Source organism: Gobius niger (assembly GCF_951799975.1).
Source record: "Gobius niger genome assembly, chromosome: 2".
NCBI lineage: Eukaryota > Metazoa > Chordata > Actinopteri > Gobiiformes > Gobiidae > Gobius > Gobius niger.
In genome coordinates this window covers 26,415,977-26,436,605 of record NC_136853.1, presented here as the reverse complement: position 1 = coordinate 26,436,605, position 20,629 = coordinate 26,415,977, and the positions used below count along the sequence as shown (strand labels likewise).

Sequence of the window (20,629 nt, the reverse complement as noted above, 5' to 3'; positions counted from 1 at the left end):
AAAACTGTACAGCATGGGTGTAACATCAACTTGCTTTCCATTCCTTTGACTTCTATGATGCTACAGGATCAATTTTATTTCAGGTTTTTAGGGTGTTTTAGGGAGACATGGTTACGTATGCATCCCATTGCAATATTGCAATAACAGTGATCGTTGTACATTTTGTAATATTCTATATCTATTTTATAAATGTTCTTATAAGGTTGTTTGGTGTGAAAATGTATATTTATTTTAATTAAAATTATTATCTCTGCAGCAGGAAGGGAGTGGGATGAGTGAGGTTTGTAAATGTTAGGGATGCAAAACTCATGACCCAGGGGAAGCATGTAAATGGTGAAGAGGGTTGGAATGAGTACGGACCCCTGAGGGACCCCACAGGTGACAGTGTGGGGCCCGGATTTTGCGTCCCCCAGAGCTACATACTCGATTCTGTCAGTAAGGTTGGTATGAAACCATTGGAGGGCGGTGCCAGAGAGACCTGTAGTGCTGGAGTTGGTGCAGGAGGATGTGGTGGTCTTCAGTGTCAAACACAGCAGAGAGGTCGAGAAGAATGAGGAGGGATGTGGCACCGGAATCAGAGGCCATCAGCAGGTCGCTCTGATGAGAGCTGTTTCTGTGCTGTGGCAGGGACGAAAACCAGATTGAAATTTCTCATACAGCCTGTTATATTTGAGATGATTATGGAGCTGGATAGAAACAACTTTTTCGAAGGAGTTCGGAAATGAATGGGAGATTTGAAATTGGTCTGTAATTTGACAGTGGTTTAGGGTCCAAGGTGGATTTTTTGAGGAGGGGTTTGATGACAACGGTTTTGAGGGAGGTTGGAACATGGCCTGTTTCCAAGGACATTGTTATTATTTGGGTTATGAGGGAACTGATGCAGTTGTTGTAAGTTTCAAGCACGAGGAGATGGGAGGGGATCAATATCCAATAGTCAAAAACTAAACCAAATATATTTCATTTCAAAGGAATATTATCTTAAAACTAGAAAATCTCCCCAATAAAAAAGCTGAATATGTTTGCTATATATAATGAATTATCTTATTTATGCCCCTTTCAATATGTGTGATTTTCATTTATGATGTCACTGTTATCTTTATTTACTTCAATCTATATCTATATCTATATCTATATCTATATCTAAAAAAGAAAACTCTTCCTCACCCTCCGCGGGCGGTTTCTTTTTCCCCCAAGCTCGGGTCCTCTACCAGAGGCCTATACTTTATTTAATAGTAATAGCCTGTGTTGTTGAGTTTGCTTTCAGATTCTAATGCACTTGTTAATCAAGAGGTCTTCTTATCAGTAACACAATTATAAAGGAGGAGCAACCTTTGATATTGATAATAACGCTGGTGCTTTTGTCAGGTAAAGTCATTCAATAGTTAGAGTGTAATTCCCGTCAAGTGTACACTTAATGATCCAGAAGTGTTGATGGCTCTCGCGATAACAGACCTGTCTGCGGGTTAGTGTGCGGGTCGGGTGCGGGTCAGAGCTTCACTTTCACAGAGCTCTGTCCGCTGGATCTCTCTAAAGATGGCGGTGAGCAACATCCGAAGCCGCGCGTCTCGGAGCACACGAATGAGAGGTGAGACATTCAGCATCTTTTACGAGAGTAAAAGTTTGAACTTGAGTCGGAACGGACTTTATTCTTGGCTTCTGTTATGCTGTCAGGTCGCAATGACAACGGCGAGGATACCGTCCCCCTGGATCTATGCAGAGGTAGAGATCAGAATAAAACTGCTTAGGATCTTTAAACTTGTGCTGCAGCATCATTATCAACACGACAGAACCCATGGCAATAGCTTTCCGTGATAGTTGTCACTTGTAGAGATCTGTGAAGACTTTTGTCGCTATGACAGATATTTCTTGCAGGATGCCAAACACTAGATCAAGAGGTGATGTTTAACCTGTTTCTCTCATTATTATATTGGGAGGTGTGTTGTCATTTGCTGCTATCCGCTGGGATAAGCAGTAGTCTTTTTTTTTTTTTACACCTTTACAATAATTAATTATTATTGCTTCAAGTATCAAAGTCCTAATGAGTTTAACACTAATAGCCAACCAAATATTCTTGAGGTGAATGTCAATCATCCGCTCTCAAGACACAGGCCCCTACCAAAGAAATGCAGAGCTACAACTGCAGGATTTCTTTTACTCTGTGAATTTGAAGTTTGACAAAAGTTACTGTTAAGCGAATGTTAACTGTATTAAACAGTATCTTATTTAATGTTGCATATTCACTTGTTTTATAAACAAAGTTGTGCCTGTGTGTCCTTCATATGTTTGTTTTGGGCGCCAGTATTTATGCCTGATCTGACTTTGTTTCTGTTTGACACCTGACTGTGGTCACTATTTATTTAAATGAACTTCAGCGGTCAAAAAGGACAACAGACATGTGACATGTCAACATAACGCTAAAGTGAAACCACCCATAACATCCATTATTAATAACCAACCAGGAATATATTAATTTGTTGCTTTGTTTTCAGACCCAGCTGAAAATCTTTTGGAAATTCTAAAAAATGTCACAAAGCAGCAAGGAGTTTCTCACATGTCTAAGCTCGCTCACTTAAACAATTTTGTGAAGGTAATGTAGAGCCAGTAGCAAGCTATTCTTAAAGGTTTGTTATGTCTTTGTTAATATGATATGTTGCCTCAGCTTCTTTACAGCGTCGGTCTGAGTGAGGAAAAGCTTGGCTTTACACAGGAGGAGATCATTATTTGGTAAATTAGAGCATTTTCTAAAGAAAACTCCCCTGTTTGAACATGTTCTTGTCCCTCTATAAGTCTGCGTCTAGCCCTGTTGCATGAGGCCAAAGAAGTGCGTACAGCTGGACTGCGAGCTTTCCGCTACCTCATCACTGACAGTAGCACACTGGAGAGGGTGCTGCGTCTTCAGGTGGACTATATCATATCAAGGTAATTTAGGTTATTAGGTTAATACTCTGTATACAGGTGAAACTCGCAAAATTAGAATATCGTTCAAAAGTTTATTTTCTTTCTGTAATTCAACCTAAAATGTGAACCTAATATATGACATAGACTCATTACATGCACAGTGACATATGTCAAGCCTTTGTTTGTTATAATTTTGATGATTATGGCTTACAGTCCATTTTCTATTTTTCTGAGATTTTGAATTTGGGGTTTTTACAAACTGAGCCATAATAGTCAAAATTGTAACAAATAAAGGCTATACATATGTCACTTTGTATGTAATGAGTCTATATCATATATTTGTTTCACAGTTGAATAACAGAAATGAACTTTTTGACGATATTCTAATTTTCCGAGTTTCACTTCTATTGTGTATTATAATATTATCTCTTCTGGTGGTCAGATGTATAGACATTCAGCAGAATAATGAAGGGGAAAGGACACAAGCACTCAGACTGGTTCGAAAGGCGAGTTTGTTCCCAACTTCTGCTCAATGATCACGTTACCTTTGGAAGATGGTGATTAACTAAAGTGTTTAACATTGTCACTCAGATGATCTCTGTAAATGCGCTGCTATTTCCTTCCTCTATCACAAACTCGCTCATTGCGGTGGGGAACGATGGGCACCATGAGTGCGACCGCCTTGCCCGGGCCTGTGTGGCCATAATCTGTGAACTGGGTGAGTGCCAGAGACACACAAACACTGTTCTCAGTGGGGTTTTGGCAAAACTTTGTGTGGGCCTTTTCTTGTGTAGCTCTCAAAAACCCCGTTGTGGTTGCACAAGCGGGCGGCCTCAGCACCATCCTGAAGAGCGTGACTGACTGTCAGCTGAGTCGCATCAATGAGGCTCTAATTATCACCATCCTTCATCTCCTCAACCACCCCCAGACACGCCAGTTTGTACGCTCCGATGTAGAGTTTGAGGTATTTGGTTGGGCTAGCTACTTTATTGTGCGTCTACAAAAGTGTCACTTTACGCATTCTTGTTTTCCTTCATGCCTATTTTAGCAAATCCTGGCCCCATACACAGATTTCCACTACAGACACAACCCAGACGTGGAGGAGGGGCAGTTAAAGTGAGAGTGACAACTTTGTGAAAAATACTAACTCAACAAAAAATACAAAACACTTTGTATTTAAGCAGAGAGGACAGGGAGACTCGATTTATGGCCAGCAAAATGTCTATAGTGGCTTCATTTCGCTCCTGGTCTGGTAATTAAGCTCTGCTCAGTTCAGCACCTCATGAACAGGCACTAAATGCATTGTTGAAGTCATTCAGGGAACTTCACCTGTTCTTTTGACCTTGTAGGTATCATTAACCTCTGTAAGTCTGGCAGCACAGGGATCCAGTCCCTGATCGGCCTCTTGTGTATACCAAATATGGAAGCCCGGGTATGTTTATTTCATTGTTAATTTGTTGGCAGTTTATTACATGCATAGTTTTATATAATAACGTCTTTTGTCTTTCAGAAAGCCTTGCTAGAGGTTTTATATGACATTTTTCATTTAACTATACCTATGCCCTGCATAAATTTCATGGAAGCCTTAAACAGTGTTGGTCAGTAGTAACTTTACAACTTGCTGTTTCGTGCACCTTTGATATCATCAATTTATTGCATTTCCTCTTAGACCCGAGCAGATTTCAGGAGAGTTGGAAGTTGTCTGAAGGATTTGTGGCTTCTGAAGCCAAAGCGCTCCTTCCACACAGATCTTTCTCTCGGTAATTTAACATTTAACAAACCTGGTTTGATCTATTTAGGGGAAATATAATACATTTTCTAATGTTCTTATAGACCAGACTTGATGCATAACTACTTGGCTTTTGTGCTTTCTGCTTTCATCAAGAGTGGTTTGTTAGAGGTGAGAATATTACACAAATCAACCAAGATTACATCAATAGTAAATCTCAATAACAGTGAATCTCTTATTTGCAAATATTTAAAATGTGAATTTTCTAGGGTTTGGTGGAAGTTATTGCTAGCAGTGATGATATTATATCTATACGGGCTACAATTTTACTGAAAGAGCTGCTAAATATGGTATGCAGAGTATGAACCAAATCACATGTTTTATTCTAATTTTTCAATTTTTGGTCATTTTCAAATCTATGACTTTGTTTTGTTTCCCTCTTAGGCAAACCGTATCCTTCCTCATAGTCAAAGCCTGCACCTGCACTGCTTACCAACCCTTGTCAATGTTGCTGCTTCTTTTGATATCCCTCATGACAAACGCTTGTAAGCCTTATCCCTGTTCCCTCTCGGCTGATTTTCAAATATGTTAAACATCCCGTGTTCTTTAATTTCAGGCGGGCGAGTGCTGCAGTCAATAATATGAAATGTTTTCATGAAAAGAAAAAAGTGCAACCTAAACCCTCTAGTTTGTATTTGGACCACATCCTGCGTACATCAGGGGCATCGCGCTACACTCGCAACCAGCACTGTGGACTTCAGAAAGACATTTTTATCACCAAGGTACCGCTCATTTCCAACCAGTTCATTTATTGTTTTGGTTTTGTGAACAGTGAAAAAAACCTGCACACTTTCTCCAAGGAAACTTAATTTATTCAGACATTTTGGTCCAAGAGGATCTTCCTCAGGTCATATTTTCGCAGAGTATAATACTCCTATAACTTCTGCCCACTGACTGGTCGGCTTATCCACCAGTGAGCAGGAGGAGTTCGACACATAAATAATATCAATGGTCAATCTATAAACTATTACAATCTTTGGAAAAATATTCGGTACTGTCAAATGACAAAGTCCATTCAAAGACGTTACAAAAAATAATTAAAATACATTGAAATAAGTTCCAGTTTAGGTAACATTTACGTAAGGATCAGTTTCACATTAAAGGAAGTGCCCGATTAAGGCCATTAGAGTTTGTTCATGTCCCCTCCTCTTCTCAGGAGTTGCACCTGCTCAATCCCTATATTTAGGGTGCTTCCTTAAAGGAACAGGCCACCGTTTTTACATACTGAGATATGTTCTTACCTGACCTTAGATGAGTTGATGCGTACCTGTCTGGTCGTTGTGCGTGCACTCAGTCACACACAAAGACCAAAGATGTTGTCAGCATTTAGCCTCTCCTCCTCTAGGGGGCCAAACGGGGGTGAAGTTAGAAGCGACCAAGCTCTTCCACGTTTTCCCTATTTAAATACGGTTGCTTGAGTAGTTACACAATCCAAGTCTAGTTACACAAAATTAAACATGTCGATTTTCTAAGCGGATAAAAGGGGTACTATATTGTAAGGCATAGTAACATCTTAGGAGCATTTCAACGTCTGTGCAGTAAAGTCGAAGTGCTCTTAAGGTGTTACTACTATTACTGGTGACAATATTAGTTATGTGATGTAATATGTTGTTTCTTAAGGACACAGAGGATGCTTTGATGACTACCCTAAAAGAAAGCCACATCCTCAGCCACCACGAGAGCCTGGACTGGGACTGGAGTCTGATTGGAACCATTTTAAAGGTAACATTTTGTTAGTAGTTTGGCGGTGACGGTCTGAGATTTCCGCGGTATAAAAGCCATGCCCAAAAAGTGACCCCTCCCTTTCTGACTGGACCTGACAGGCCGGTTCACAGGGAGGGACTTTTGAAAATATATCATTATTTATCATTGCTTACATTACGTCAAGTTGTTGCTCTATCCGGTCAATTATATTACATTTGACTAAATAATGATAGTACAATATGAGTGTGGATGTCGTAGGGGGAATAGTATAATGAAACAAGAATTTTAATACCACGGTTTACCTTGAAACCAGTTATCATCCCTAGTCGTCACAGTTCTTTTTTTTTTCTTTTTACAGTGGCCAAATGTCAGCCTTCGAAGCAATAAAGGCGAACAAATGCACATGTAAGCAAAGTTACAGTTAGATACAAAAACTGGCTGCTTGACCCTTCAGTGTTTTATTAACTTTTTTTTTGACAGATTTGTGCGTCGATTACTTTCTTTCTACAAGCCAAGTAGCAATCTGTTCAGTAACCTGGTCCTGGACAATCCTAAAGCGAGGCAGATCACTGTTGTTGGCTGCCAGTTCATCGAGTTCCTCATGCAGTCGGAAGAGGTACAGTCACGGGAAACAAACTAAGGAATCACTCATATTCAATAATGCATTACACTTGTATTAAGCTTTACAAGCCTGTATTACTAAGTTTCTCAAAAATAAATCAGATCATCTGAATTGCGTTGAGGCTTGGTCCCAAAATCACTGTCATGTTTTGTCCAGCCTCATCACAATAACTGTGCCAATAATTGTACCACTGGACGTTTTCCTCGCTTACACATTTACTCGGGCCGCCGATATTTCTCGAGGCACTGTACATTAACTTTCTTCTTCATTTCTAAGGACGGCCAGGGCTTTCTTGAAGATTTGGTGAAAGACATTGTCCAGTGGTTAGTTTCCTACATGCCGGCTAAAACTGAACAAAGCAATAGTCTTTTAACTACACTGCGTCAATACTACCTCCTCTTCTTGGGCACTCTGTCTGCCTACCCCCCTGGGGTCAAAATGCTTGAAAAGTGCAATGTCTTCCAATGGTAAGACATTTCTCGCGTCTACATTTCAAGGTGAGCACATTTTATGTTCAACAATGCTTTGTTTTTTGCATTAGTTTGCTGAATCTGTGCACAGTGAAGAACCAGGAGCACCTGCTGAAGCTCACCGTCACCACCCTGAACTACAGTCGGGACGGACTCGCACGTGTTATGTTGTCCAAAATCCTCACAGCTGCTACAGAAGTAGGACAAATCTAAATAGAATAACCCACATTTTCTGAAATGTTTTAAAACATTTATTTACATATTGCTGCCACATAGTCTTGTAGATTATATGCCACAAAACACCTGCGTGTTCTGCTGAGGGCCAATGTAGAGTTCTTCAGCAGCTGGGGCATTGAGCTTCTGGCCACTCAGCTTCACGACCGCAATAAGGCTGTTTCAATGGAAGCCTTAGACATTCTGGATGAAGCCTGTGGAGATAAGGTGCCAAAGAATGATGTGTGTCATTTGAGGCACTCAGGCTTGGTGTGACTGTGCTGTGATCTTCCAGGCCAACCTCCATGCACTGATCGAGATGAAACCTGCACTAACTCATCTGGGGGACAAAGGTCTTCTCCTGTTGCTGAGGTACACTCCCCTTATATAAAGCATATTATTAAATTACGGTTGTTTTAACGCTTAACTTTCCATCAGATTTTTGTCAATTCCCAAGGGCTTTGCATATCTGAGTGAAAAAGGTTTTGTTACAACCCAGATGGAAAAATGGAAAAGGGTAAATGGTGTTCTATGGTTTTAGTTACGTGAGCCTTGCACATGTTAGTTTCGCTGTGTTGTGCTACAGTCGTATAATCTGAGGTATGTGGACATCATTGAGGACCAGCTGAATGAGGCTCTCACCACGTATCAAAAGCCTGTAAATGGAGATAACTATGTGCGACGCAGCAGCCAGCGGTAACGTCAGAATATTTGCATGTTAACAACAAACGAGACTCTTGCATCGTTTATTTATGCATCTATTGTTTTGATATGGCAGGAAACCTAAGCCTCATGTGTACCTGCCTGTACATTTGTATGGTCAGCTTGTTCACAGTAAATCTGGGTGCCAACTTCTGGAAGCTCAGGTAAATGTGTCGTATGGTGGTCACAATTCATGTTTCGAATTGACTATTACTAAAATGTCATTGCATTTATATGTTCTTGAACTGTTTGTGTGAAGGCACATTTTTTACTTTTATACAACTGTGTAAAAGTAAAAAATAGTTTTTTTTAAATTCCATTTGCTGCAGAACGTGGTATATGATCTAAGTTACTATGTACGTGCTCCAAATTTGGACCAATGGGAAAGCATCAAACAACTGAAGGCCGCACTCTGGGCTTTGGTGAGAAACATTTACACAGCATAATTATGATTGAAATTGAATATTTCTAGAGCAATCCACTATCTATTGTACCTGATTGTGAAACAGGGTAATATAGGTTCTACTAATTGGGGTCTGAACCTGTTGCTGGAGGAGAGTGTAATTCCCGACATTGTAGCTCTGGCTTATCACTGTGAGGTCCTCTCCATCAGAGGGTAAAGTTCCAGGGATATTTCATAACAATCTTAAAACACATTCAGTGACGGCACTGGGGTTTCCCTGTGCAGGACATGCGTGTATGTGCTCGGGCTCATGAGCAAGACTAAACCTGGCTGTGAGGCGCTGAAGCGGGAGGGCTGGGACTCTGTGCGCCACAGCCGCAGCACCCTGTGGCCTGTGGACCCAGAAGAATTTGAAGCACATCTCAAACCCTGGTCCCTGAACTTCACTGAGTCCACCAGCACTCGTCACAACAGCGACAGAGAGACTGTTCATCCAGGTACCACTGAACTGTACACATGCAAAATCTCTACAAATACTTCATCATAATCATGCAATGTTTTTTAGATATTACACTAAACGAAGAGAGGCTGCAGATTGGAGAGTTTCCTGAAAAATCTTTCAGCAAACTGACAGAGCCCACATCAGGCTCAACTCAGAGTTCGAGTCGCCTCCGGTCGCGCCTCATCTACTCCCTGTCTCTGCCTATCAGAAAGCCTCGCAGCGCCCCCTATCCCAAAAACAACAATACAGGAAAACCCCTCAAAGGAAAAGAACACTCCACTAATGACTTTAGCCCAGACGGTTTTGGATCAGTCCATTATTTTCCTCTGCAAAGAAAAGGGAAGGTGTCTACAGAAAGCTCATCTGAAGAGATGGATGTAGAAAAAGAAAACACTCTTAGCACAGAGGAGGGAGAGTTAAACAGCTCAGCTGAACTGAGTAAAGATGCTTTGGATATTGATGGGTTTAAGATCCGCAGCCACAGCCTGAACACTGACACAACCAGCAGTAGTGGCAGCTCCCCCAATGAGTCCAGAGAAGCTCTGGTGTCTAGTGTTGACTGTCTCTGTCTGAACAGTACAATAAACAACCAGACAATCTCACACACACTGACTCCTGCACCATCTTCCCCCTTTCTGACAGTCCCCAAGTTCTCTTCTACTTCTCTGGTCCCTCCTGGATCGTCCCACACTGTGCCTCGCAGGGCGCAATCTTTTACCTCTCCCTCAGTGACTCCTCTGAGCAGCAACGGCCTTCGATTATTCAGTACCCACTACACCCACACCAGTCCTCGAGATGCCCTGGGATACGCCACTCTCCGGAGGTTACAGCACCAGCGCATACAGCCATCTTGGTCCCATAGTGAGGCACTGGTGTCTCCAGCTAAAGACATCCTTTTCGCAGATGCGATCACTATGAACACAGGCAGCCTGGACTCCCGGCTCTCCTCAAAGAGGTGTGACCCTCATAAATATGAAGTACATTCCAGTCACCTATAACACTCAAACCTATGAGCAACTGTATTTGTTTCTAGATTCCTAAAAACTCTGAGTTTTGCATCTCTCGACAAGGAGCATCTACTGAGTCCAATAAACCAAAGAACACTGCAGCGCTCCTCCTCAGTTCGCTCTTTAGTGTCCACTGGCTCACCTGAGGATTACATTGGGCTTGCTTTACCTGTTGACATCAACTGCATGTTCCAGGTAACTGATACTGCCATAATATTTGATGAAAATAATATACCTTTCTCAAGAATTTTTTTTTGGCTCAGGTAAAAGAAAGTCCATATTTCCAGAAAATGTCAAGCACTTCTTCTGAAGACTTTTCTGCTAAACTTTTCTCCAGGGACAATGGTGAGACCCAGCCTGAACATCAGCCTTGCCACATATATGTACATAAATGTACATCATTAACACACTGCTCTCTCAGGCCATGATGATGGACGTCAGCCAGCGAGGCCCCACTTCACTGAGCGGGTGGTAGTCAGTCAGACAGACCCACTTAAGATGCTGGGCTTAGAGGACACTGGTCTCCAGGAACACAATGACAGTAATTGTTTGTATTGTGCTGCCCTTTGTGTGCTTGGCTATAACTGCCACACCAGCAACCCAGGTTAGAAAACCTTTGATAAACCTAAAATTACTGTGTGAAGTTGATTTAGTGTGACTTTGTATTTCTTAGATTTATTTGAAGAAGCGCCCAGTGCAGAGGGGACCATTACTCCTTCAACAAACCATATAGAGGCCATGAGCACATCGAACCTGACAGAGGAGTCTGCTTTCTGTGACGTGATCTCCCATGGTTCTGCTGGCAGTGGGCACAGCACAGACATGGTTTTAGGTAGGCCTTGAACTCTTTTACTTGTTTTGTTTGTTTCTTTCAAAACATACGCACAATGTGACTTCCCTGCCAGAAGAAGACACGCCAGCCAGTGGGGTCCTGCTCAGGAAAGAGGTGCTGCGTCTGATTATTAATCTCAGCTCATCTGTAGGAACGAAAAGCCATGAGACCAACCTCTTAGCGTAAGTATCCTAAAAAATGTTCTGGGCTGTTTTGTTTTTATGTATTCTGTATGTGTTTCAATAGGATCAAGGAGAAGTTCCCGTATACCTTTGATGACATTTGTTTGTATTCGGAGGTGTCATTTCTTCTTGCTCACTGCACTTTCCGACTGCCGTCCCGCCGCTTCATACAAGAGCTCTTTCAAGATGTGCCATTTGTACCTGTAAGAAAAGTTTTGCTTTAACTTATAATTTTTTTTAGTGCAACAGAAATAGAGGTAGATAAATTATTAGTGATGAAAGCAGAGAATATTTGTATTAATCTGATAGTTTGTGTTGAAATGACTTGTCTCTTTGTCAGATGTATGCTGCAGCTGAGAGTATCCTGTCCATGCCACAGCACAGGACCTCCATCCAGAACCTTACAAGCTAATTTCACTAGTATTCACTTCACAGTCCTTTAAACATAGAGATTATGTATAAAACTATAGTGAAGCTTAAATCATCGACTGGACTGGGTTTTGTTGAGCTGAGGACATTTCGCTTCTATCCGCAGAAGATTCTTTTTCGCTCTTGTCACAACTAGACCGAGCTACAGAGGTAAAAGAAACAAAACAGAAAAAGAGGCGAGACATCTTCAACTCAACCAAACTCAGTCCAGTCCAGATTTAAGCTTCACTACAATGAGTACTTCCTGTATGAATGAGAGTCTACACAAACAATTATTTATTTTTCTTGAGAAATATAAACAATAAAAATGCTTTTGGAAAATCCAAGATTTCTAGCTTTTTATTTTAACTTGAAGACATTGTGGGCTGACAATTGTTCAGTGAAGCAATAGGTGCATATTTTTAGTCAGCACAGACATGCATACATTTTATTTAAAAACCTTCTGGTCATTGTAAAAGATACTGTTGGTTTATTTGCAGTGCTTTGACCAGAAAGAATTTGCATTTAAATACAACTTTTGCCAGTTTTGTTTAATATTTTCACTTGATTGCATGTTTAATGTTAGTATATTGTGTCACATTCAGACCACCACCAACCACTCACTCACTACAATCTTACACAGGGTGATGTGTCTTGCTCTCCCCTTCCACACAATAGGGCATGGGTCTCCAACAAGCAATCCCTAACTTGTAGAGCATAGATTCCTGAGGATGTCAAAAGAAGAGTAAGTCCTCAACCCATTCCTGTGCGGAGTTATGCATTTTTAAAGAAATAACCAGAATGCTCACTCCAGCCACAAGGGGGCAGCTTAAATAAAGAAAGGAAAGAATAACACACGTGTCCAGCAGAGGACACTGACATAAGAAGGGATCAGGATATAAACAACACATTGTAGTCAAGTGGTAAATGGACAGTCTGCCCCTGGGCGGCTGTGGCTACAATAGTAGCTTGCCACCAGTGCTGAGGGAATGAATATTGACTACAGTGTAGCAGAGACTCGTGACACAGGCTTGTAAGTGCAACACAAGGGTAAACCAATGTTACAGTCCTGTCAGGCTCATTATTATTCATTAATGAATGTTTCCCCCATAGTATATTCCCAATTATAACATATTTTGCTGGAGCATTTGTTTATGGACCCCGGCAATACACTCCCGGTATATTTTGGCCCCCAGCGAAATTTACTTGGAGACCCTGCAATGGGGTAATAGAAGTCGTTCCTCTTATGTTCTTCTTTCACCTGCTACTGCCTCGGGTGGCCAATAGTCAGGTTATTTACTGGCGCTTTACTTTGGTGAATATTTAAACAACCATTCAGGCAGAGGTACCCTTTTGATTTTTAATCAAGAATAATTATATTCATTGTTGTGGAATATCAAGGGAAAACATCCCAGTACAATCATCAATCATTTTAGCTCCATTTGCACAACATTATTAAGAAAGAATTTTTAATGTTGACCTGTTTGTCCTCCTAAAATAAACAAACATGAAAAGGCCTTGTGCCAGAGTTCACACAAACACTGCACATGTGTCACATGGTGCTGGATCTGCTGCTCCATTTGCCAAGAGAGTTAAAGAGTTCCTAATGAATTGTGAGTTTATAATAGCATAGTCTTAATTTTTGCAATTATACGCCATATTTATGCATAAATATATTGACAATCAATGTGAAACTATTCAGAATACTGCACTCTGATTAGAAAGTAAAGGGACATGTTACAAAATGCATTTTAAGGAAAGTATTCCGAAACTAAATATTATTTCAGTATTCTCCAAGTATTCTCCCCAACACTGTTTATATAGTTGATTAAATGTTAAAAAATAACCCGTTTCAAAGCCAGATGAACTTGTCTGGAAATGCTCTGATGTGAGTCACTCTTACTAGAAACTCCCACCCACAGACTTCCTTTCCACATGGATTTCACAATGATGTTGCAGATGGATGTTTGAGGCTTTGCTCACTGGCTACAGTGAGAGAGAGTTTCTATTTCTTGAGGAAGCAACTACGGGATCTTTTACAGGCTTCACATTCAATCTTGATCCCAGCTTTGGCCCATTTTGTCGTAATCATGTAAGTACATATTTTATTATAGTTGCAGGCTTCGCTAGAATTATATTACAAATATTGTGTATATCTTTTCCAGTGTGTACTGTTAAGGCAGACCGAAACAAAAAACAATCCTTTTTCTTCGCAGACATTGTGGATACAATGACTAGACTTCTTACAGTGATGGTTCTTTTCTTACTAGTATCTGCAACACGTGTAACTGCAGACAAACCAGGTGAGCGCAGCATTTACTGTTAATGAACCTTTGCTCCATAAGGTTCGGCCCATAGTCAAACTTTAGTCAACAACAGTTGTGTACACATAAATAGCCTACATTTTGATCGATCGATCAATCAATTGATTGATTGATTGATTGATTGATTGATTGATTGATTGATTTATTGATTGATTGATTGATTGATTGATTGATTGATTGATTGATTGATTGATTGATTGATTGATTGATTGATTGATTGATTGATTGATTGATTGATTGATTGATTGATTGATTGATTGATTGGTACTTTATCATGAGCGTAAGTTTGGTTTGCATGGGACATGTCCCCACCAATATTTCAGGATGGCTAAGTTGTCCCAACTTCATGTGGAGATCTTCACATTGTGCGATCTTTCACTAAGACTTGACTCAGATGCGGCACGCGCTGCCCCGGAGCTTCTGTCTGTTTATGGAGCCTTATTACGTGAGCCACATTTAAACATGCGATGTTTCTACTTTATTGAGGTCGGATGTTTCACTCAAAAACGATCAGAAAATAATTGGTATGGCTCTTTCCATAGCTTATTTTATGAACAAGTTAAGCGGGAGAGCGGCTTCTGTTCCGTGTTCTCTGAGCGCAGCAATGAGGGGAGGGGCAGCACTGGAGATCAGAGACAAAAACACTAAAACAACTAAAACAAAGAGTCTTATTAATATGGCTGATATTTATTTATTTATTTATTCATTTATTTATTTATGTGACTGTCAATTACCAGCAGACACTATTGGTATTTTCTTGACAAAACAGAAAGTAATATGGAGGTGGGCTGGAAAATAGATTATCTGTACCATGCTATTTTCATGCTTTCAGTACCATGTCTAAATTGCTATGAAATACAGTATAAACATGGTAGTGGAACCATAACTGAAAATAAATATAGATGCATAGCACAACTATTTTATAGCCCACCTTTAGTGCCAAGTTTCGGTGAGCAATTATTAAAATATTACCATAGTACACCAATACCAACACCATCAATACCATTGTGTCATATGCTGGTCAAATGTGAGTGATTACATCCATGTGTAATTTTCCCTAATGCAGGTGCACACCAGTGTGAACCACAGAATATGCTGCTGTCGAATGTGAGTCGGGAGCTCCAGGTCACATGGGAGGTCCACGCTTCATGTGCGTCTCTGAGGGACCAGTTGATCTATGAGCTGGTAGTGCTTGTAGAAGACAAACCAGTGCACCAAGTAAGAGCCTTGAGTTAATCAAACTGCGAATAATGATAAAAGACCATGTTTGTTTTGTTCAGGAGGAGTTTGCTGTGATGGTAGACCATATAGGCTCTACTCTCTGGTGGAGCTGGACCTCCTTCCTGCCACTGGAATGCGCGTCTCATTCTGTTCAGATCAGATCCAGATATAAAAATCAACCCGGCCCATGGGCAACAGATACTCTTCCAGGTAAACCACTCTAAATAAATACCTCAAAGACACTTATTGTCTTGCCCAAGGATACAACAGCAGGCTGGGTTTAAACCGCCTCAGCCCAGTCCTTCCATCTCAATCACTGCCAGCCCTAAAAGTAGGCTAGTCAGAAACAGTAGGCCTTCAGGCAGCGTCAGCGACTTCAGCACCGTCAAGTTGTGCAGCCCAACCCAACCGAGGTTCCACTGCACAGTAATCGTGCGGTAAGCTGTGGAGATCGTTTCTTACTTAATTCAAAGTGAAACGGCCCTGTTTTGGACGCTTCCAGGCTGCTACATTATAGGACACTAATGCGATAAGAAATTATTTAACTCTAACCCAGTGGTCTATGAGCCCAACCTAGCAGAAATTATGTTATTCATGCGGCCCTTTTTATAGGGAAATTGGACACCCAAGCATAAAGTCATCAGCGCCCTATAATGGTAGGGAAAGGGTACCCTACATTTTGGCTCTGAGATACTTTGATTCTTTTATGAATTTACCTGTATTGCCATTGACCAAACCCTTTTATCCCATCAGGCCTCGAACCCTCTGCAGAAATACAAGTATATCCTCAGGATCATGCATTTGAAGTGGGCAGCAGAGCCTCTTTCTGCTGCATTGTACCATTAGGAAAAACTTTCAGCACAATGTTTCTCAGTAACTACAGAGAAGCCCCTTCCAACATGTCCATGGTCAACAATCATACCTATGTCCTGACTGTTGACCTGCTCTGGCCAACGCTCGTCTCCGACGCAGATGTAAAATGTAAAGCACAAATGGACGAGGGCGGTTCATGTGCAGTTGTTGGTTGTGAGTATGACTTTTTCAAACAGAATTTAAAAACTGAAGTAAATTCTGGTGTTTAATAACCTGTGTAACTTTAGACCGACCCTCTGACAGTGACCTTCTGTGTGAAACTCGAGACTTCCAGTCAGTTCAATGTTTTTGGACAGTTGGGCCCCAAATCTTCACACACCCTACTAAATACTGGCTCCTTGAAAAGTGATGTATTCCTGAAAGTAGCTGCGCCTGTGTCTAAGACAATATTATCTGAACATTTTCTTTTCCTGGTATTGTCTTTTCAGATCATGTAATGGCCAGCCGAAGGGAAAATGTTCACAAAAGATCAAAGTGGACTACGGCAAGAGGAATTGGACGTTAAGTGCACGTAATGTCCTCGGCAGCGTTGAGCTTGTAGATGAAGCTGATCTAACAAAGAGAGGTATGCCCTCAAAAGTATGATGACCAAACGTTTTTGCAGCTGTTGATTAAGATACATTATGTTTTAGTGTACATGTATGCACCGGGGCATATGACGGCATCTGCGGTCAGTGCAAGAAATGTGACAATAACATGGACATGGAGGGTCCAGCAGTACAACCGTCTTAATCTGACATGTAAAATAAACCTGTATGATGGAACAACCAACATCCAAGTACGTTTTATGTGAAATAATGAAAAATAATATGCATGGAAAAGCAAAATAAGAACACATCCATAACAATTTGATATATTGACATTGCTGTGTTTTTTCTAATCGTAAGATCGAAATGAGTGACATCGGTCTTCACTCGGTGGTGTTAAACGGCCTGATTCCAAATTGGTCTTACAGTGCAATGGTACAATGTGCAACAGAGACTGATTTCTGGAAATGGAGTGAATGGAGCGAATCAATTTCATTTCACACCAAGGGGGACAGTAAGTGCTGACACTTTTATTACTTCTGCATGATTCAGACATAAAGTGATGAGAGTTTTTTTGTGTAATGTTGAGGACAAAATATTGTCCACCTACTTCCTCCAGCCTAAGATAATATATAAGTGTTTATTGATGTACTCTACCTACGATCATTTGTCCCATAGTCCCTGATGCTCTGGATGTATGGATGCACAATGTCAATCACCAAACTCTAATCATATGGAGAGTAAGTTTTTGTTGTTATTTTTAAAGCTTTTTTTCCACCATTGATTCTTTCCTTTTAATGCAAATGCTGTCTGATTTATGGTCAAATTTGCAGTTGCTAGAGGACCATCAAAGCCACGGTCACATTATAGACTATGAAGTGACATGGACAGACTTAGCAAAGGCAGAGCAAGAGAATAAAATCTCTGTTGTTCATCCCAATCATAATGTTGCTCTAAACCTAAGCACATTTCAAAAGTACATCGTCAAAGTGACAGCTAGAAATACTTACGGAAGCTCGGACCCGTCACAGATCTTCATATCCAGTCAGTCTCAAGGTATAACACAAATGTACTGTGTAAACAATTCTTTTATTTTTTTTGATTATTTTTGATGTTGTTCTTAGACCGTCCTGAAATGAGCACCTTGAGGATTAATGGGACTGGAGGTGGCTTTAGTTTGTCTTGGGCTGATATCGTCACTGCCAGCTGCGGCTACATCCTGGATTGGTATCCTGTGTCCGGGAGCTCCAGCGTGGAGTGGCTGAAAGTGCCACCCAGCAACACTAGTGCAACCATATACTCAAGTATGTTCTCAATATTTATTATGCATCATTTTCTAAAGCAGTGGTTCCAAGACTTTATATACATGGGCCTATATATTTTTTTTATCTTAAAGGGACTATATAGTGTTTAAAAATGTTAAAACTAAGTATTTTCCTCCCCCTACATGTTCCAGCCATGTCCTAATGTGTAGAATGAGCCCAGACCTGTTCACCACAACTGCCTCTAAAATCCTCACTCAAAAAGGTGTTATAGAGACTGCAGTTATGCGTAAGACCTAAGGTGGCAGCAGTGAGCATAAAAATGACCAACTTGCATCTTGTCTCTTTCACTTGACAGTAGGTAAAATGTTAGAAAGCATTTATTATTGTTTGAGCTGAAGTCTGTTTAATCTCTTACCCCCCGCCTTAACTGAGCGCATTTTCTCCAGTTCAGCTTTACCCAAATCTAAAAGCTTCTCGACTGGAGTTTATAGCTTATTGTCCAGTGCAATGCCTCATTTGAAAGCTAAGCCCAACAAAACTGGTCGCCATTTTTGCCTTTTTCCCATGACTTTTTCGTCATGTTTTTGTCACTCTTTCATTGTGTTATTGTTGCTTTTTTGTTGCCCTTTTGTTGCTTCTTTGGTTGTATTTTCATCCTTATTTTTGTTGCTGTTTCTTGCTGTTCGAAGACGTTTTTAGATTTGGGTAAAGCCAAACTGGAGAAAATGTGCTCGGTTCAGGCAAGGTTTAAGAGGTTAAAAGGGAAATCTAAGTTCATGAATCGACTTCATGTATTGAATTTTATTATGAAAAATCGAGAAAAATATATAGTGATTCCTTTTTTCGTCATAACGTCCAGCCTTAAGTCTGTCCTCCATTTTGCATCTAAAATATGTGCTCATGTTCCTCTACTAGTCCCTGCACGCCTGGCAAGCACTGTAAACACTGCACTAATGAATGGAGTCTAGTAGTGTACAGTGTATCCTTTTTTTTTTACCATTACAGAGAACTTTAAAGATGGCGTACGATACATATTGTCAGTATACATCTGCACAGAGGAGGCTCCGGTGCTGCTCGAGAAAAGAGAGGGATATGTGAAGGAACAAAGTACGTTTTTAGCAAAACACTTGCCATGTTTTTTATTATCATTTTGTGTTTGTGTAACCTCTGCCATATTTCAAATCAGGGATCCCAGATAATATGTTCAAAAACATGAGGTGGCAACAACATGCGTCTGATGTAACAATAACCTGGGACCAAATCTCCCTGAAAGAACAGAGTGCTCATATTTATGGCTATGCCTTGAATTGCGTACATGAAAGTACAGTACTGCGGTTCACCACAGGTATTGAAAAATCTATTGTTTTTTAAAAGAGCATTGCAGTAACCAATTAAAACTCAATATTTCTGTACAGATGATCCGGAGGCCACTAGTCTCACCGCAAGAAAACTAAATATTACTTCATATGCATTTACTGTGTCTGCCCTGACTTCAGAAGGAGAGTGTGGTTCAACAACATTAAATGTCAACTTAAGCATTCAGAGTATGTTGTACAATAATGCGAGATAATATTAGCCCTAGTAGTAATTACTATTTAATGTCCTGTATCTTACTTTGCAGCCGATAATTTGGTCAGTGCCATTATCATCTCTCTGGGCACTACTTTCACTCTGTTCTTACTCATCACTGTTGTTTGCTACCGGCGCTGGGCTTGGTATGTTTTTCTCTGAAAGTCATCGGTTTATTTGTGGTCTGCTCTATTGTAATCCAGTTATATCTTTACAGCATCAAACAGAAAATATACCCACCCATCCCTGAACCCGTGTTGACAGGAAAGTGGTTGTCTCCACAGGTGTGTTTCTCTCTGATTATTTTTGGTTCAAATTAAATGTTGAATAATTGATCAAACGGGATTCTCTTCGTATATTTTTTGTATGAGTTCCTTTTGTCTAAATCAGAGCACGAGCCGAGCATTTTAGTCGTAACAATGTAGCATTTGATATTGTGAAAGAATGTGATCGTATTATGAGAATATTATCATTATTACTTATCAAACTAATATGTTTTTTTTTTTTTTTTTTCATTATTCTCATCAGGGTGTAGTTCCATACTGTCCTAAAGAAGAACTTACTGTGGCTGTCCCAAAGCTCCACAGTTTACCTCGAATGTCAAAGGATGGCTACATCTGCCAGAGAGACAAGCTGATCACATCGACGAAAATTGACTCATTCGATTCGTCTCTTAAAAAACACATTCTTCAAACTTCAAGCCTCACATCTACAAGACTGAATGTGATTCCTAACCCAGTGTATGGTTTGAATACGGCGGAGAATATGGCCCAGTTTGACTTGGAAACAGAATGTCAGGATTTTAAAGAGGAGGACTCAATTGATTATCATCCTCAGTTAAAGCATTTAATTTATAAACCGGCAGATACAGACAGTATTATGTCGTGCGTCTCAGCCTATATTGAAGTGCCACATTCATCCTGAAACAGACGGTGATTATCAGCTACAAATTATGGTGCATGATGTTACTTTTATTTTTAAGAAGTTCTTCCAAAGCAAAGCCTGTGCGACTCTGATTTCATTGGAAAGACTGTAAGTAGCTTTGTTATCTAAAGCTGGAAGTGCACTTTCAGTTCTGTTGTGAAATCCGCTGATGGAGTGGGGAAGTGGATTACAAA

The 20,629-nt window shown here is 40.5% G+C and overlaps 2 protein-coding genes across 3 annotated transcripts; both read left to right on the top strand.

Annotated features, from left to right (window-relative positions):
- Positions 1–1,474: 1,474 nt before the first annotated feature.
- LOC306959872 (rapamycin-insensitive companion of mTOR-like) lies at positions 1,475–12,030 on the top strand (the record flags this gene model as incomplete). 2 transcript variants are annotated; one of them, XM_079552124.1, is made up of 38 exons in its annotated part: positions 1,475–1,585; positions 1,672–1,719; positions 2,490–2,587; positions 2,660–2,724; positions 2,788–2,919; positions 3,341–3,404; positions 3,490–3,616; positions 3,693–3,862; positions 3,947–4,014; positions 4,083–4,150; positions 4,248–4,330; positions 4,409–4,496; positions 4,568–4,658; positions 4,732–4,798; positions 4,897–4,977; positions 5,072–5,172; positions 5,244–5,409; positions 6,308–6,409; positions 6,750–6,796; positions 6,872–7,007; positions 7,290–7,480; positions 7,555–7,681; positions 7,760–7,924; positions 7,992–8,068; positions 8,135–8,213; positions 8,283–8,392; positions 8,475–8,562; positions 8,728–8,820; positions 8,908–9,014; positions 9,087–9,298; positions 9,367–10,258; positions 10,337–10,505; positions 10,574–10,655; positions 10,732–10,914; positions 10,984–11,142; positions 11,216–11,324; positions 11,389–11,527; positions 11,665–12,030. In XM_079552124.1, the coding sequence occupies 38 exons, from the start codon at positions 1,534–1,536 to the stop codon at positions 11,734–11,736; spliced, it is 4,908 nt and encodes a 1,635-aa protein (XP_079408250.1). In that variant the 3' UTR covers positions 11,737–12,030. The 2 variants fall into 2 exon arrangements, with proteins under 2 accessions (XP_079408250.1, XP_079408249.1); XM_079552123.1 differs by lacking the exons at positions 1,475–1,585; positions 1,672–1,719; positions 2,490–2,587; ... (1 more) ...; positions 2,788–2,919; positions 3,341–3,404 and having other exon boundaries at positions 4,080–4,150.
- Positions 12,031–13,697: 1,667 nt separating this feature from the next.
- On the top strand, positions 13,698–20,508 carry LOC306960063 (leukemia inhibitory factor receptor-like). The gene is made up of 18 exons (XM_079552335.1): positions 13,698–13,824; positions 13,949–14,035; positions 15,123–15,274; positions 15,337–15,487; positions 16,031–16,303; positions 16,378–16,495; positions 16,579–16,715; positions 16,783–16,928; positions 17,038–17,191; positions 17,356–17,417; positions 17,511–17,733; positions 17,802–17,981; positions 18,948–19,049; positions 19,129–19,287; positions 19,358–19,486; positions 19,564–19,657; positions 19,729–19,799; positions 20,047–20,508. The coding sequence occupies exons 2-18, from the start codon at positions 13,963–13,965 to the stop codon at positions 20,433–20,435; spliced, it is 2,613 nt and encodes an 870-aa protein (XP_079408461.1). The 5' UTR covers positions 13,698–13,824; positions 13,949–13,962; the 3' UTR covers positions 20,436–20,508.
- The last annotated feature ends 121 nt before the right edge of the window (positions 20,509–20,629 follow it).

Excerpts from the sequence above, each read along its gene's own strand:
- LOC306960063 (XM_079552335.1), top strand. The coding sequence starts at position 13,963 with ATGACTAGACTTCTTACAGTGATGGTTCTTTTCTTACTAGTATCTGCA. Across the intron at positions 16,496-16,578 it reads AAATACTGGCTCCTTGAAAA|ATCATGTAATGGCCAGCCGA; the intron begins GTGATGTATTCC and ends TTGTCTTTTCAG. Across the intron at positions 19,800-20,046 it reads GTGGTTGTCTCCACAGGTGT|TTCCATACTGTCCTAAAGAA; the intron begins GTTTCTCTCTGA and ends ATCAGGGTGTAG.